The sequence below is a fragment of the Manis javanica genome, chromosome X (assembly GCF_040802235.1).
Source record: "Manis javanica isolate MJ-LG chromosome X, MJ_LKY, whole genome shotgun sequence".
In the NCBI taxonomy this organism is placed as follows: domain Eukaryota; kingdom Metazoa; phylum Chordata; class Mammalia; order Pholidota; family Manidae; genus Manis; species Manis javanica.
This window is the reverse complement of record NC_133174.1, coordinates 141742398-141757104: the sequence shown is the minus strand read 5'-3', so window position 1 is coordinate 141757104 and position 14707 is coordinate 141742398. Positions and strand designations below refer to the sequence as shown.

The window sequence follows — 14707 nt, the reverse complement described above, 5'->3', positions numbered from 1 at the left end:
CCCGCAGGCAGAGGCCGGCAGTCCCCGCGATGGGTCTGTGCTTCTGGGCTCACCCCACCCGTGGGACTGGGGGTGCGTGGCAGCCAACACAGACCCAAGTCTGATCGTTGTCACTCCCACATTCCAGCAATTTTGTTCAGAACATTGTTTGGCCGCACAGACAGACCCATTTTCAAAGACAGCAGAGGACCACATGGCCCCTGAAATGAGATGCAGGGGGCCGGAAGGGGGCCCAGCCGCTGCAGAAGGAAGACAAGGGACTCTCTAATCTCAGCACCTGCTCTGGGCAAGGAGCCCAGGCCTGAGCTGGGTGGTGGCCAGTGACCTCCCTCTGCGCAAGCCTACCTCTGCCTCCTGCCTGGGCAGTCCTCTGGTCTGCAGGACAGGTGCACAGAGACTGGCTCATGACTTCCCATGAAATTACTCCTGCAAGCCCATTAACCCAGCCCGCCTGGGCACCTCTGCCCCTCTGTCCCCATGCCCCGGGTGGGTCCAGCTCAAACCACAGGTTCTCCACTCCCTGCCTCACCGCCAGGAGAGCCGCCCAGCCCAGGGAAAGTGCATGGAGGGTGTTCCCCGGGGAGCACATCACCCCAGGGCCCCTCAGCCCCAGAACACATGTCTCAGGGACCACTGCAAGGGAGGCCACCAGTGGTGGTGGAGGCCTGCTCTGCTGCAGACACACCAGGTGGCTGCCCAGCTGTGTGTCTTCAATGTGTGAGTGCCACACCCAGTGAAGCCTGGGCTGGGAGCTGGCAGAGCCAAGCGGCAGTGTCTGGGGACCTCCTAGCTGTTACCAGGTCCACATGCCTGTCCTGGCTGCTGCCAGGCCTGGGTGTTAGCGGTGCCACACGGACAGTGACACACCAAGGCCCATGCACAGGAACCAGTCTACCCTTCCTGGGAAAGGGAAAACCGTGCAGAAAATATTTACTAACAGCCAGTGGACCTGGTGACCACAGAGTCAAGGGGTGTCATTTTACAGTGTCATAAACATGTAGAAATGTCCAGTCACCTGAACCTCAATGAAACCTGATTTCACATCTGTATGCTGAGCAGGAATTCACTTGGACCCACACGTCCTGATGGACTCAGCTTTTATAGGACATCACATGCAGAGATGTCCCTGCCTCCAGGGTGGAGTGGGCGGGGGAAGGAGAGGAGCAGGTGGACACATAGTGTCTTGTCAGGGCGGAGACAGGCGCCCGCCCCAGGCCCCCCACCCGAGCAGGGGTACAGTGGCGTGGCAGCCAGGCAGCTGCGTCTGGACAGTCTCCCTGCGCACCAGGTGGAACCTCACCCAGACTGGGGAGGGTGCTCGACTTTGAGGGGACAGAGGGGAAAGAATCCTCCATCATGTCAAACAAGTGCCAGCAAGGTAGGAATTCTAATTAAAGCAACAGTAGGGGCAAAATTCAGCAGCTGTGGAATAAGGAAGAGCGGAGGGAGGGGAGGGAAAATCACAGACCCACTGCTCCACACGGGGCAGATCCCTCACCAATTCCTACTCCAGGGTCACCTGGTGCCCAGCGTCTGTGTGATCTGCACGGCATGGGAACTATATCCCCACCACCCCAGGATTTGGGGGAGCCGCAAAGCACTGGACGGAATGAGATTATGTTCTGAGAACTTCCACTTCCCTACTGGTCTGAAATGAGGGAAAGAGAAAAGGATCATGTTGAGACTTAGAAAGCTGAATGAAACAGCAAGGTGACAGAGACGTGCCCACAGAGGTGGAGGCCGGCGAGCTCCTGCCTTCAGTGTGGAGAAGAGCTCAGAGACATGTGCCACTGTCTTCTGCAACGATAAAGTGTATTTGAGAAGACAGTGTGCATACAGATGGAGTATGCACTCAGAGAGGAGGTGCACTTAAGGGCTTATGGTTTGGGGTTAGAGCCTTTTGGATAGGGTTGGCATAAGGCATGATTTAGAAGCTGATTCATAATTCCTTTGAAGTTTTGTCTTAAGATAGGGTTATTTAGGTAACTATTGATCTGGATCTTGGCATTCTTTACCCATGTAGGTTCATTTACACTCACGCCTCCAGCCCATGGCAGACTTCCTCCAGTGCAGACCCACTGGACTCAAATGGGGTCCTCTCTTCCAAGCCTGGTGCCTCGTACTCTAAATACTATCAGAAAACAGAAGCCCGAGGCGCCGGCCCCTCCGGCAGGAACCACCAACAGGGTGCGCCTCACCTCCATGTCTGCATAGGTCATCATGGCTCCACTGTGCTTGGCACTTACCTCCCTCTCCTTGTCTCCTGCACTGGATTCTCTGAGTGGGTGGGAGGAAGGAGGTGCTGACGGGGGCGGGCTCCGCTGGTAAAGTCAGGAGCAGCTGTCCCAGAGGAGGGGCAGACATAGCCTTGGGTCCAACATGCAGGCACTCTGCTGGGGAGGACAGCGGCCCCGGGTCAGGGCCAACATCGCCACCCGAGGAAGTTGCTCCTGGTCCATGGAACAGTCTTTGGTGGCCATGCATCATCCCTTCTGGGTCCTCCTGAGCCTCCAGTGGGGTCTAGTAAGGCTCTAGTTAGCAACCTCATGCTGTTCTATCCTGGGGATCCCCAAATGTTCATTTCTCAAGCTGTGCTTTAAAATGTTGGGGACAGTAGACATGTACACATGAGCTGTGACAAGGCCCCTCTCGTAACACCAGTTTAGATCAAATGGATTTCACAAATAAGCTTGAGGGAATGGAAAGGGGAGGGTGGGAGGCCAGCCTGTCTGCAGAATGAAATCTCCATGTCCTGTTATGGAATATGACTGCGCTGTACTAGCAAGAGCCGAACAGACGCCTGCCTGCACAGCCTGCATTCTCCCTGCCTTGGGCACAGGCCGGGTGCCTGCTGTGCGCAAGGCGAGCGAGCACAGAGCCGCAGGGGCGACGGCGAGAGATCCAATCCACCTCTGCTCCAGAGCTCGCGGCCCCACCGAAGCCGGCAGAGCATGCCAGAGGCAAGACAGCCACACACGCTCACACACGGGACAGGTGCTCTGGGAGGTCCCGGGACATGGAGTGCTACGGGAAGGGGGCCTCCCAGGCCCTTCAAAGTGAAAAGCACTCCCGTTCTGGGTGGAGCTTCCCCACTGCTGGCTAGTGGAAGTTGCGTGTGGCCCAGAGAGCCCGGACCGTGTTGGGACACCCGCTGGCCGCCTCTGTGCTGGGTGACGCTGGGTCAGCAAGGCCATCCTGGGCTTTCCCAGGTACCAGCCCAGAATTCTCCTCTCCCTATGTCCCCATTGTGACTGCGTGCAAAGTCCACAGAACTTACTTACTTGTATTATTTTTATACAAAGACAGTTTTTAATATGAAAGCATAATGCAAAATGTGATTGAGTAGATGTTCAAACAGTGCCCAAAGCAGCAGCCCACAAAACCTTCCAGGGAACAGCTGGCAGAGGCCATTTCAATAGACTGGCTCTTCTTGGTTTAGATCTGTGTATATGCTATTTTGTGCAGGACTAAGAACATTGTTCATTAAATACACTTCATGGAGGTTTGTTTGAAATCTAGTTAACAGAGGAGACAATATTATAAGCTCTTCTAAGTAGAAATACTCTCAGAGAAGAACGCACTGGACATGACTATTTCCTGTGAAGCTAAGGAAACACTAAAGTGTGTGCTTTTTCCATTCAAAAAATAGTGATTTATTTACTGGGTAACATTCTTGTAAAATAAATGATGTACAGTATACTCGTCCTCCATCCACATGACACATGTGCACACAGACGTAGGAGCACACACCCTCATGTCCTTGCTGGGTCCTGCGCAGCGCCATCCTCATGACGGCACCAGCGGTCTGTGGCCCCCTTCCTACCCGGCTTCCTGCAGAAGCAGCCGCAGCCTCCTCCGCTCGTCTCCCGCCGGGGTCACCCACGCCTTCCTCAGGTGCTGCACGTCCATGCTGCCAGAGGCTCTAGCCAGCACCAGGGCCAGGAAGCTGCCCCTGGTCCTCTCTGCCTCTCCCATTACAGTCATGGCCACCACCCTGCAAGTGAGAGGCGCACGCAGTGATTCTGAGTGTCCCAAACCATCTGCCTTCTAGGGAAGAGAGAAAAGGAAGAGAAATTCTACAAATTTGGTAACAGTCAGTGAAAAGTTATGCCAGAAATAAACGTATAAAACTTGATAGAAACCACTGTGGGCCTAGTTCTGCGTTTAGGGGTCTGCTGGACTGGCTGCAGGGAACAGCGTGGACCCAGGACACGCTGCCCTCAGACAGACGGAACCCCCAGGCCCCGCCACCAGCCCAAAGCCCTGGGCTCCGCCCCTGTTGGCAAAGCTCAGCCAGTGAGAGACCCACAGCCATCCTGGCCGCCCTGCCTGGCCCCCTGCCCTCCTTGCCCCCATCTCCCTGACCAGGCCCATCTCTAGACTTGCCGCTTGGCTGACAGACTCCACGACACGCACCAGGTCCTCTGCCCTCCCTGCCCCCTAGGCATGGAAACACGGTGAGGACCAACACCGGACAGTTTGAAATGTCCTTCTGATGTGATGGCCGGACAGAACCCGAGCAGCGGGGTGGGAAACCAGACAAGGTCCAGGCCCAGGATTAGCTGCAACACCAGTGCTGCCCACTACTGAGCAGGTAGTCATCCTCATGGTTTTTGAATTTCTCCTAAAAGTGGCAAATTCTTCCTTCTTTCTAGACTCTTGCCTTTCAAACTCGAATTTCTTTCTGTTCTGCTTTTCTCTGATGCTAAGGAAAAGTAACTGGCCGCTTACTGTGGGTTTTACTTCCCAAGCCTGACATGGAGGCAAGTGTCCAGGGAGAGGGGCTCTGCCTGCTCCTCGCAGTTCCAGCTGCCACCCTCTCCCGAGATTGGACACACTGACCAGCCACGCCAGCCCCCCACAGGCACAGTCCTTCCCAGGACTTGGGGGCCTGCCCCTGCCCCCAGGCTCCTCTGTGGAACATCCCCTCCTCAGCAAGACCTCCCCTGCCCCATTTAAAGCCCCAGCACCACTGCCCACACACTGGATACCCCTGTGTCCTGCATGCACTGTGGGGCTGGCTCACTGACCATACCTTGTCTATTACCTTCTTGCCCCAGCAGGACCGGCTCATACTGCACCCCTCGTGCTGGAGCAGATCTGCCCCCCACAAACACCTGATTTATTAAATGACTGGCAGACAGTCTTTGGAATAACTATAAGTGCATTCTGTGCTTATACGAATAGCAGCCCAGTGTTACGATGTACTGTTCAATGACTAAAATAATATAAGTATACCTAGTGCTTTAACTAAATAAATGCACTCCTCATTTTTATTCAGGCCTTATCAGCATGTCCCCAGTATCCTGGCAAACTGCTTCCTGTTCGATCCCCCTGACCCTCCTCTTTCCTTTACAAAAGGGACGTGGGGTACAGTGGGTGGCTCCCCATCCTCCTCAGATGGTCACAGCCCTCACAGGAGGGGACTTACTGACAAGAAACATAAAATCTCAAGGACTCTCAAGGAAAAAAAGTGGGGACCAGAGAGAGTCCTTCATAAAGAAAGCATCAAATTTAATAAGACGACAGGGACAAGGGATTATTTACAGTGCACTGATGACAACCCCCCATCTGGCACTAGCCCAAGGGGCTTCGCATGGCGAGTGCAGAGGCCACACACGACTGGGGTGACTGTGACACTGCCTGGGCCACAGGAGCAGCGTCACTGTGAAATCACGTGAATTACTGACTCCCACGTGGCACCCCTTTGTAGATACAACAGGAACACTATGTAGATCACTCAGGCAGATACTAAAGTTATAAGAATAGTAAATGAACATAAATAAGGAGCTCACACAGTTCCTTTTATTCACAGAGTGATGATGATGGGGAAACAGAACAGTACAATCCTTTGACCCCGAGGCTCTTCTGGACCCAACATGAAATAAACACATCTTACAGCAGTTCTCAAAATAATGCTAAAATACGTAAACGTGAAATCATACTTCAGTATGAATCATGGCATTTTAAAGCGTAGCAACTGCGTGCACAAAGTAAGTAGGAAAGCCCACCCTGCAGAAACGCCACGACGGCCTGTCGGGCCCTCAGACTTACTTGTCTGGAGAGATGAGCTCTTTGGCTACGGGACCCAAGTCGCTTTCCAGAAGGTCCCATATGTAGACACAGGATGCATCATCCCGGACGAGAAACACAGCCGGCCGCGTCAAGGACCACTGCAGGCCTGTGATGGCATGGCCGCCGGTGCTGCCGTCCCACTGCATGACCGGGCGCTCGGACGTCAGCTGGTGCAGCCGGATGCTCCCGTCAGAACAGCCGGCCTGCGTGGGGAGGGGCTGCTGATCCCGGCTCACTTTCCTTTCGTCCTCATCTCAGCAGCCAGGGGAATCCCTGAGAGCCTTACCTCTGCCCTCACAGCACAAAGGTGCTCCCCTTGGAGATTCGAGTACACTTGCACCCCTCCCCTTCCCCAAATGGCTGATAATTAATGAATTCAGTGAATATATAAACAGTATTTATTTTTAACAAACTTGACTATTGCTGATGTGATCATATGCCATTAGGACAGGCTCCATGGAAGTAAACAAGTCACCTTTTTAGAAAAATTACATACATGAGTACCAGTAATGTGGTTAATACTGTCTCCTTGGATTGAAATTTCCACAAAGAAAACCTTTTTAGCTCAGGAAGAGACACTTGATGCCTTTTTACTCAATATATTTAATCCTTCACATATTCAAAAGCCGCAGAGGCATGAGGCACAATCATGAGTCGTCTGTGTACTCAGGATGGAGCACATGAGCTCAAGTGCACCAGGACACCTGGAGCGGGTTTCCCAGCTGGGGAGTCAGGGGGCCCAAGTCCCCTGGACCAGAGACATCTGACAGGCAGAGATCAAAGTAGGCACCAAAGTGCCTGCACAGCAACCATGTCTACTGCCCAGAGCTTGGTTTCCAGGTATTTTTCTCCCACCAGGAGCCAGGACTCCCTGGAGAAGTGGCTGACTCCAGGGCCTACTGTACCAGATGGCAAAGAAGGGCTTGAGAGTGACAGCAGAAGACACCCCTCGGGACAGTGTGAGCAGCAGAATCAGTGATTGGGACCCAGCTAAGAGTCAAGGGCCACATGCCCATTCACGTAATAAAGGCAGCATGTATGCCTAGGAGCCCAGGGAACAGCTGGCTCCACACGGAGCCTCAGCGGGGGCTGGACACCACCGCCAATGGCGGGCAAGGCCACCAGTGGCCCCACGAGCAGCAGGGCTCCTGACACACCCATCTGTCCCCACGGGACCCGCGTGAGAAGGGCAAGGGCAGGACCCACAGCACAGCGCCAGCAGGCACAGGCCAGGGCACAGACCCGGATCTAGCTGTGCGGACCAGCACATGCATTCAGAGGTGCATCCTATGCCCATCAGCAGTGCCGAGGCAGGAGAGCCTGAGGAGACGCCCAGGTAAGAGGGTCCTGAGGAGGCACAGCAGCTGCACAAGCTCCTGATGGGACAGCGCTCTGCTTAGAAAGGACGTCACCACCGTCAGACCCGTGGGGGACAGGACCACAGCTGCAGAGGGTGGTCCTGCTCTGAGGACACCGACAACAATCTGTTCAGGGTGGACCTGTAAACCCACCCACAGAGGGACAGGATGGAGCCAGGTGGCAAACGTGGCGTGTGGGGAGCCTGCATGGAGGGCAGGCAGAGAACTGGACTGCTGCAGCTTTCTTATGAGTCTGAAATCATGTCAAAATAAAATGTTCTAACATCTGAGCCATCCCATAGCTGTGTGAAGGGCCTGTACTGACCACACGGGTGGACCTCAGAGGAGCGAGAGGTGCAGGCGTGCCCCACACACACTGCTGATGACCGACTTCTAAAATCCCAGCAGATGGCCAGGTGTTGTGCTGCCCCAATAGAACTGGTGCTTTAAAAGCAGACTTTCTTACCAGGAATACTGGTTCTCCAAATGGCGAAAAGTCAATCACATTCACCTTCACTGGTCTCACACCACGCTGCTGGGGTGCAAACAGTCTGGGAGACACTCTCGGACCCTGTCTGGTGCCATGCCTTACAAGGCCCTAGGGGTAAGAGATGCAAAGGTGACTAAGGAAAAGGTTAGGTACGAGGCTGGATAAAGCTATTATTCCTGATGTAATTTAAACAAGATTATAATAAAAGTAAAGAGTAGGTTAACCTTTAGTGAAGATATTTGTCAGGCAACTCAAATAATGAGTTAAAGAGTAGAATTTAAAATATCTACAAAGTAGAATTTTCAAATATTAAATATTTAAAAGACGTGGCACTCACCACATCTGTGCCAACAATAAAGTGATTAGGATCTGAAGGCAGGAATTTAACATTCAGTGTTTGTGTGGTCCCCCAAAACTCATCATCTTCATGGGAAAGGCTGATAAAAATAGCAAAGATTGTTAACAGACAGTTTTAAAACCATGATAATGACACTTAACATGTTTATCACTTTTCACGTGAGATACATCATAACAGGCCTTTCACATTCCCTCTGAGGTCCTGGCTCCATTTTCTGTTTCTTTTTATATTACTAAGCTCTTGATAATTTCTCAAGCTCTATCTTCCCATTCACTAATTCTTCAGCTATGTCTAAACTGCTACTTAATCACCCACTATCTTTTAATTTTGAGACAATGCCTCCATTTCTAGAAATGTTCTTTGGGTTGCACAATTATCTCAAGGTCTTGGGGTGCTAATCCTACTCATTCACAGTGATGTCTCCCCATGCTGGGCATTTCTTGGTCTTCCTTCTGAGCTGCTTCCTGTGGGCACCCTGTGCTTTGAGGTGAGCCAGCCGGGGTCACAGGCCGGGGACCAGCTCATGGATCACACCCACACCAGAGCTCAGATTTCAGGTCTCCCATGCTCCTGGCTCTGCTGGGCTGCGGGTGGGCTTTCTGAGTCTCTCTCCCTGAAAGGCAGTGAATCCGGAGTCCGGGGCAGAGTCTCATCCTTGCTCCCTGTCCCAGGCAAGCCTGACGCAGCAGTGGGGCTGCAGGGCTTGAGCTCAACACAGCCACCTGACAGCCCAGTCCCACAGCACCCGAAAGCTCACACACTAAACCAAGTTCCATCCTTGTTCTGGCAGGTTCCTCTGTTCCTTTGAAAAGCCATACTTAGTGTACTGAAGGCTTTCACATTGTACAGGGATGTGTCTGAACAGAAGGCCCACAGCAGCTCCTTCCACTCTGCCCTCCTCAGAAGTCAGCACCCTGGCCACTCTCTGCATACAGTTCTCATCCCACATTTAGGACGCGAATGTCACCTACCAGCTGAGGACTCCCAGGTCCGTGCCTCCCATGAGATCCCTGCTACAGAGCCACTGCCTCCTGGTCATGGCCATGCACAGCACACACTCTGCCCCCAGGCCCCATTTTGTTCATCTCATGCACAGCACCCAGTAGCTGAGCCAGACACCAGGGCCAGGACTGCACTCATCTTCCTTAGGAACCCCACAACAGCTGCCCAGCTGGTCTCCTTCCCATGCAACCCCACACTGTTGCCAACTTGACAGTTCTAAGTAAGACATGCTGCCTTAAAATCCTGCACTGGCTCCCTACCACCTCCAGAGAATCATCTAAACGCCTCAGCACTGCTAACACCCCAGGGTCTGGCCACGGACCTGCACAGCCTCTCTCTCAAAGGCAGACCCACCAGTTCCTATGTGGGCCTCTCATCTCCATCCCCTGCCCCCTCTGGTGGGGCACACACCATTTGGCCCATCTCAGCTGCCACTTCTCCCAGAAGTCACCGTTCCACCCTAGCCAGCCCCTCCTCTGAACCCCACACACCACAAGCATGCCCTGACAGAGAACTTCAGACCCGTGCCACCACCACAGTAGATGAGGTGCACCAGGGGGACGGCTGCTTGTTCTAGCTTCTAGGGTGCTTCACTCAAGGTCACGAGACCTCCAGGGACACCCATGTCCAGTGACCGACTGGACAGAGGGCAGAAAGGCTGGCAAGGCCCACTCTGAAAAGCTGCCCGGCTCAGTGTCCCCAGGGCTTGGCAGTGGCTGTGGGGCCGGCTTCACAGCCCACCTCATCCAGGTCTGGCCACTCCCCCCTTTCCGAGCATTGATCCCAAGGAATCACCTTACAAACTTAATTCGTACAGAACTTCCAACAAACTTCATTCCTCTGATGCCAGGGAGCCCACCCGCAGTAACTGGTGTCTTCACATGTCTGCATCCTCACCAGAGCCCAAAGGGAAAGAATGCCAGGCCCTGGCACCACAAAGACCGGCACACAGAGCACTCACATCAAGGCCAGATGACCACGCGTGGGTCTAGGGAAGGCGGTGCTGGGGGCTTGGGGGAAAAACCTAACTTTAGCTATATTAGAAACCTTCCTTCCAAGAGGGCAAGTACAATACAGGACATTTTTGGTTAAAAATTAAATGCAATGCATCTCATGAAGTGGTAAGGGCCACAGCAGAGATAAGAACAGAGTTCTTATGAAACCCAATGAGGGAGTCAGGCATCTGCCACTGGCCCAGAGACAACCTGTGCCCGGCTCTGCAGTGTACTTATTGTGTGAATTTTAAAACATGACTGATTCCCCATCATAATTATACTTAAATCCACTGAAGGTGATTCACAATTTCAAAGCACATACAAGTTCACTGACACAACCCATAGTTTTGTCTGATGATGAGGAATCAGGCTATTAACCAATGTTACTCCAGGGATAAATCACATGCTGATAGCCCCTCACTGCAGTAACTGTCAAAAACAGATATCTTCAGGAAATAAATTACCAAGGAACATATAAATTATATTTGTACATTTAATAAGAATTTTTATAAAATAGAAAGTCATGAATAAAAGTAGAAATCTAAATTTCTGAATAATACTTTCATATCAACATTTCTGGTTCCTGAAACTCATCTAAGCTCAACTTCAAGGTTGAATTAAAACTGGATGAAAAATAATCAAATAGTACCAATTTATAAGACAGAAAATACTTTAATCAAAGAAAAAAAAGTAGCTCTATACGACGTGGCATTGGACCCATTAATACTTAACTAATAAGCAGATAAGTCAGCAAAAAGCACAGGTGAAGAAGCTGGAGCGCCTCCTGCAGTTCCGACCCTGCATCTGCTGTGCATGCAACGGCCTAACGTCATCTCCCTCCATGAGAACAGACCCTGTGGGGTGGGGGCTTTCTGCTCAAGCACAGTCTCACCTGCCACTCAGCTGGATCACAGCACTGTGTGCCAATTTTATCCTCCCCCCTGGCAGTAAACCTGAAAGTAGAGAAACCAGAAATAAATGCCTCCCTCCCCCAACACAAGTTGAACCCAAATCCAATTACAGCTGCCTGGAATCACTTTTCACTGCTTAATTGTACGTGTTAGAAAATAATATCAAAATGTAGATGAATAAAGATCATTCCCTCCCCCAAGCAGGGGAGCATAGGAATTTGCTGTAGGATAGGAATAAAGAATTTTCAGTTCAGAGCCTTATAGGACAAGGACTGGTGCAATCTGGCTCAAGAAGCCACCACAGTGTTAGATTTATAAAAGAAGGGCAGTACACTGAGCAAAAACGTCAGCACTTGACAAAATGCTAACTGCCCAGCAGACACTCTGCCATCAATGCCCACTGGTGGTCCTGTGCCCATCAGCAGCACAGTGGCCCCGATGCCTGCCCGCTCTCCTGCAGACGCACGCAGAGGCTCTGGCTCCTCAGCCCACCACTTCCCGCCTTCTCACAGCCACAGAGCTGCAATTCCTTCCTGGAACATCCCAAAGTGCCATGCCACATCTCAGCCATCCCCTGGCCTTGCCACCTTTGTCTAGTCCCAACATTGTCCTCTTGGGTTGGAACACCTGCAAGGGGGGCACTGGGAATTTATATATATTGAAACCCAAATCCGGGAAAGGTACTACCTAGAACCTTGGAATAGTTGGATTAAAAGTATGTAAATAAATGCAACTTCCAGTTGGAAAGGGTGCTATGATCATATATCACAGACTCAGTTCTGAATCTTGCTACATGTCAGTTATAACTGATGCAATAGTGCAATGTTGCTGTTCTGATTTGGCAACACCCCCACTTCCCAGCTCACTGGAGCGACCCCAGGGCTCAAAGTCTCCCCCAAAGGCTACCCCTCCCACCCTGGATGGCCTCCTTGCCCTGGCCCTCAGCCCGACAAGCACTTCTGATCCAGCAATGGCATCAGCAATGGCTATGGTTGGCACAGCACCCTCCCCACGAGATCACCGTCTCACAGCACAGTGCCAGCACCCACTCACTGTGGTCCCCTGGTGCCCAGGCAGGGACCAACAGTTCAGAGAACAGACAGCGGCCGGCTGGCTCTGACCATGCGAGTCCTCCAGCCGGATGCTGATCCGACATTCATGAGACACAGCTTGGAACCACCCAGCCTCTCCTGCAGGCATTTGATGACCAGAGCTTTTCCACACTGCTTGCTGGTATGAATGTCATTCTCCTTTTTCCCAAAAGCAAAGTGGAGACATGGTCAGTGTTTGGGAATTTTCATAGAGCAACATTTAACAGTGAGACACACACCGCTCTACAGCATCCTTCACGTGACTTCCCACATACACTACAAAGCATTTTTATGCAAAATAATTTCATCTGCACAGGCAGCCTGTGACCTGCAGCAGACACTCTACTGCCTTATTACCGACCACAGTTCTGAAAAGGGGCTGGGTCATGGCACAAGTGGGCAGCACAGCCAGCTCAGGCTGCGCCCTCCTCCAGGCTGTGACACCCGTGGGAGCCGGGCACAGGTTTGGGGAGGTGGCTCAGCTCCAAGCCTGCCTGGGAGTATGGCCCGCAGTCCATGCCAAGGAAGGGCAGAGCACCCGGGGCCCCTGCGCTACCACCTCCCACAGATACACGCAGCACGAAGGTCTCATCATAAGCAGAGGATGCTCTAGGAAGGAGACACTGAGAAAAATAGTTACTCAACCTCAATAAATTTACCAGTGAGACCAGTGAGATGATTCAGCCTTGGCTTTATCGGAGCCCAAGTCAGGTCCCAGCAATGCCACTAACACCTCAGTGGAAGGTGAAGCACTGGCCCCACTGAATAAAGATGCTTCTCTGTTTTCGAGAAGTCAGGAACAAAAAAAAATTTTTTTTGCCGGATCTTCCCAGGGCACAGCCAACAATTCAGGAGGAAGGGGGCTTTCATGGCCACAGGTGGCCACTGCCATGCACGACCCAGATGGATCTTTCGTTTTTTCTATTTATCAAATGTCTCTTTTTTCCTCCAAGGTCAGACCCCATCCCCTGGGGTAATCTGAATAAAAAATGTAAAGAAATTTCAGTGAGTGGTCAGGGCTGGTGAGGTGTCAGGAAGTCAGGGGCCCTAGACCACACAACAGCACAGACCGAGGAGGTCCGTGGGGCATGAGAGCAGCAGGCCCATGCAGAGGACTGCGTCACATCTGCCCCAATATGGGGCTGCCCGCGCCAGTCTCAGACCCCTTCCAGAGTCACCACAAAGGTGGCACCATGCCAAAAGCAAAGGGCAGGGAGCAGATGCATCTCCCCCAGGAACCCAGAACCGAGAGTGTGCACACACACAAGGATGGGGTTCTGTGCCCTGGAGAGCCCGTGGGAAAGGCAAGGGGCTAGCACTATGCTTACATGCACCCCACAGAGCAGAAATCACAGCGTGAAGAGCCCTCCCTGCCCCTGACTGGATCATCCCGCCAGCGGCACATCACTCACTCACTCTGAGCTCCTGCTCTATGTGGGTAAGGTCACACCTGACTTCATGTCTCACACAGCTAATCACTTCTTAAAGTGGTTATTTGTATCTTTCATCTTTATTCATTTTAGAAAACTGTGACTAAAATCAATATTTTAACTTAATAGTTACCTAAATCACTTATTGAACCTGCAATATCTGGCTTCGATAATTCAAGCACCACCTGAGAACAGAATATTGGAAATGAGTATTAATATACTGCAAATACCAGACGATCTGAGCACAGCCCGGGCTCATGCAGACGGCTCGCTGCGTCAGGTGCCAGCTGTAACTGCCCCATAGGAAGGACGTTCACTTCGGCACTAGCAGCTCAGAGGCCGTGACTCTTCCTCCCGACCACGCCCGTTTCCCTTCTCTGGGTGGCTGGTCCGGGCCAGCGCCTCAGCACACCGTGCAGCCGGCTCCAGCCCTGTCGTGCAGCCTGACGAACCTCCGGGAGCCCTGGGAGGTTTCCTGGCAATCCAGCCGTGCCGTGGTCTCCCTGCAGACCGCAGGCACTCACTGCACCTCACACAACTCAGGCCAGCAGGTGGGGAGCCTGTGCATAAGGTGCACGGGCAGGCCATACTCACCCACATATTGAGAACCCCGCTTTCATCCAAGGAGGCGATATGGAACGACAACCCCGACATTTCTAACAGAAACAGAGACAAGAAGTGGCTCGTGAATGATGATGGCACGTCCTAGCTGCTGATGGGGAGTTCGCGGAGCAGGACGGCCACGTACCCTCCTGAGTAGAAATGGGTGAGAGCGCAAAACTCTGCTTCTTACGGGCGGCTGTGGAGATGGGCTCCACGGCCTGAAGAGCACTGCAGTGGCTGGCCGGAGCGAGGGTCCCACCTAGGGGTCAGAGCACACGGCACTGCCAGTGAGGACGCAGGCCCTCCTGCAGGTGCCATTCATGGGCGCCAGCCACCGGGACTGGACCGGAGGGTGGACAAGTGCAGCACACACGGTGGGTACTGCCCAGCCGGG

At 52.6% G+C, this 14707-nt stretch overlaps 1 protein-coding gene across 2 annotated transcripts in view; it reads right to left on the bottom strand.

Annotated features, from left to right (window-relative positions):
* Positions 1 to 3629: 3629 nt before the first annotated feature.
* Positions 3630 to 14707, bottom strand: part of LOC108407371 (cytoplasmic dynein 2 intermediate chain 1-like) — a 30451-nt gene continuing 19373 nt past the window's right edge. For both annotated transcript variants that reach the window (XM_073227447.1, XM_073227448.1), the window contains 9 exons: positions 14459 to 14572; positions 14305 to 14366; positions 13844 to 13895; positions 11171 to 11231; positions 11011 to 11085; positions 8261 to 8360; positions 7900 to 8031; positions 6055 to 6278; positions 3630 to 3994 (listed from right to left, as the gene is read on the bottom strand). In XM_073227447.1, the coding sequence (XP_073083548.1) occupies positions 3820 to 3994; positions 6055 to 6278; positions 7900 to 8031; positions 8261 to 8360; positions 11011 to 11085; positions 11171 to 11231; positions 13844 to 13895; positions 14305 to 14366; positions 14459 to 14572 (995 nt within the window). In that variant the 3' untranslated portion in view covers positions 3630 to 3819. The remainder of the gene's footprint in view (positions 3995 to 6054; positions 6279 to 7899; positions 8032 to 8260; positions 8361 to 11010; positions 11086 to 11170; positions 11232 to 13843; positions 13896 to 14304; positions 14367 to 14458; positions 14573 to 14707) is intronic.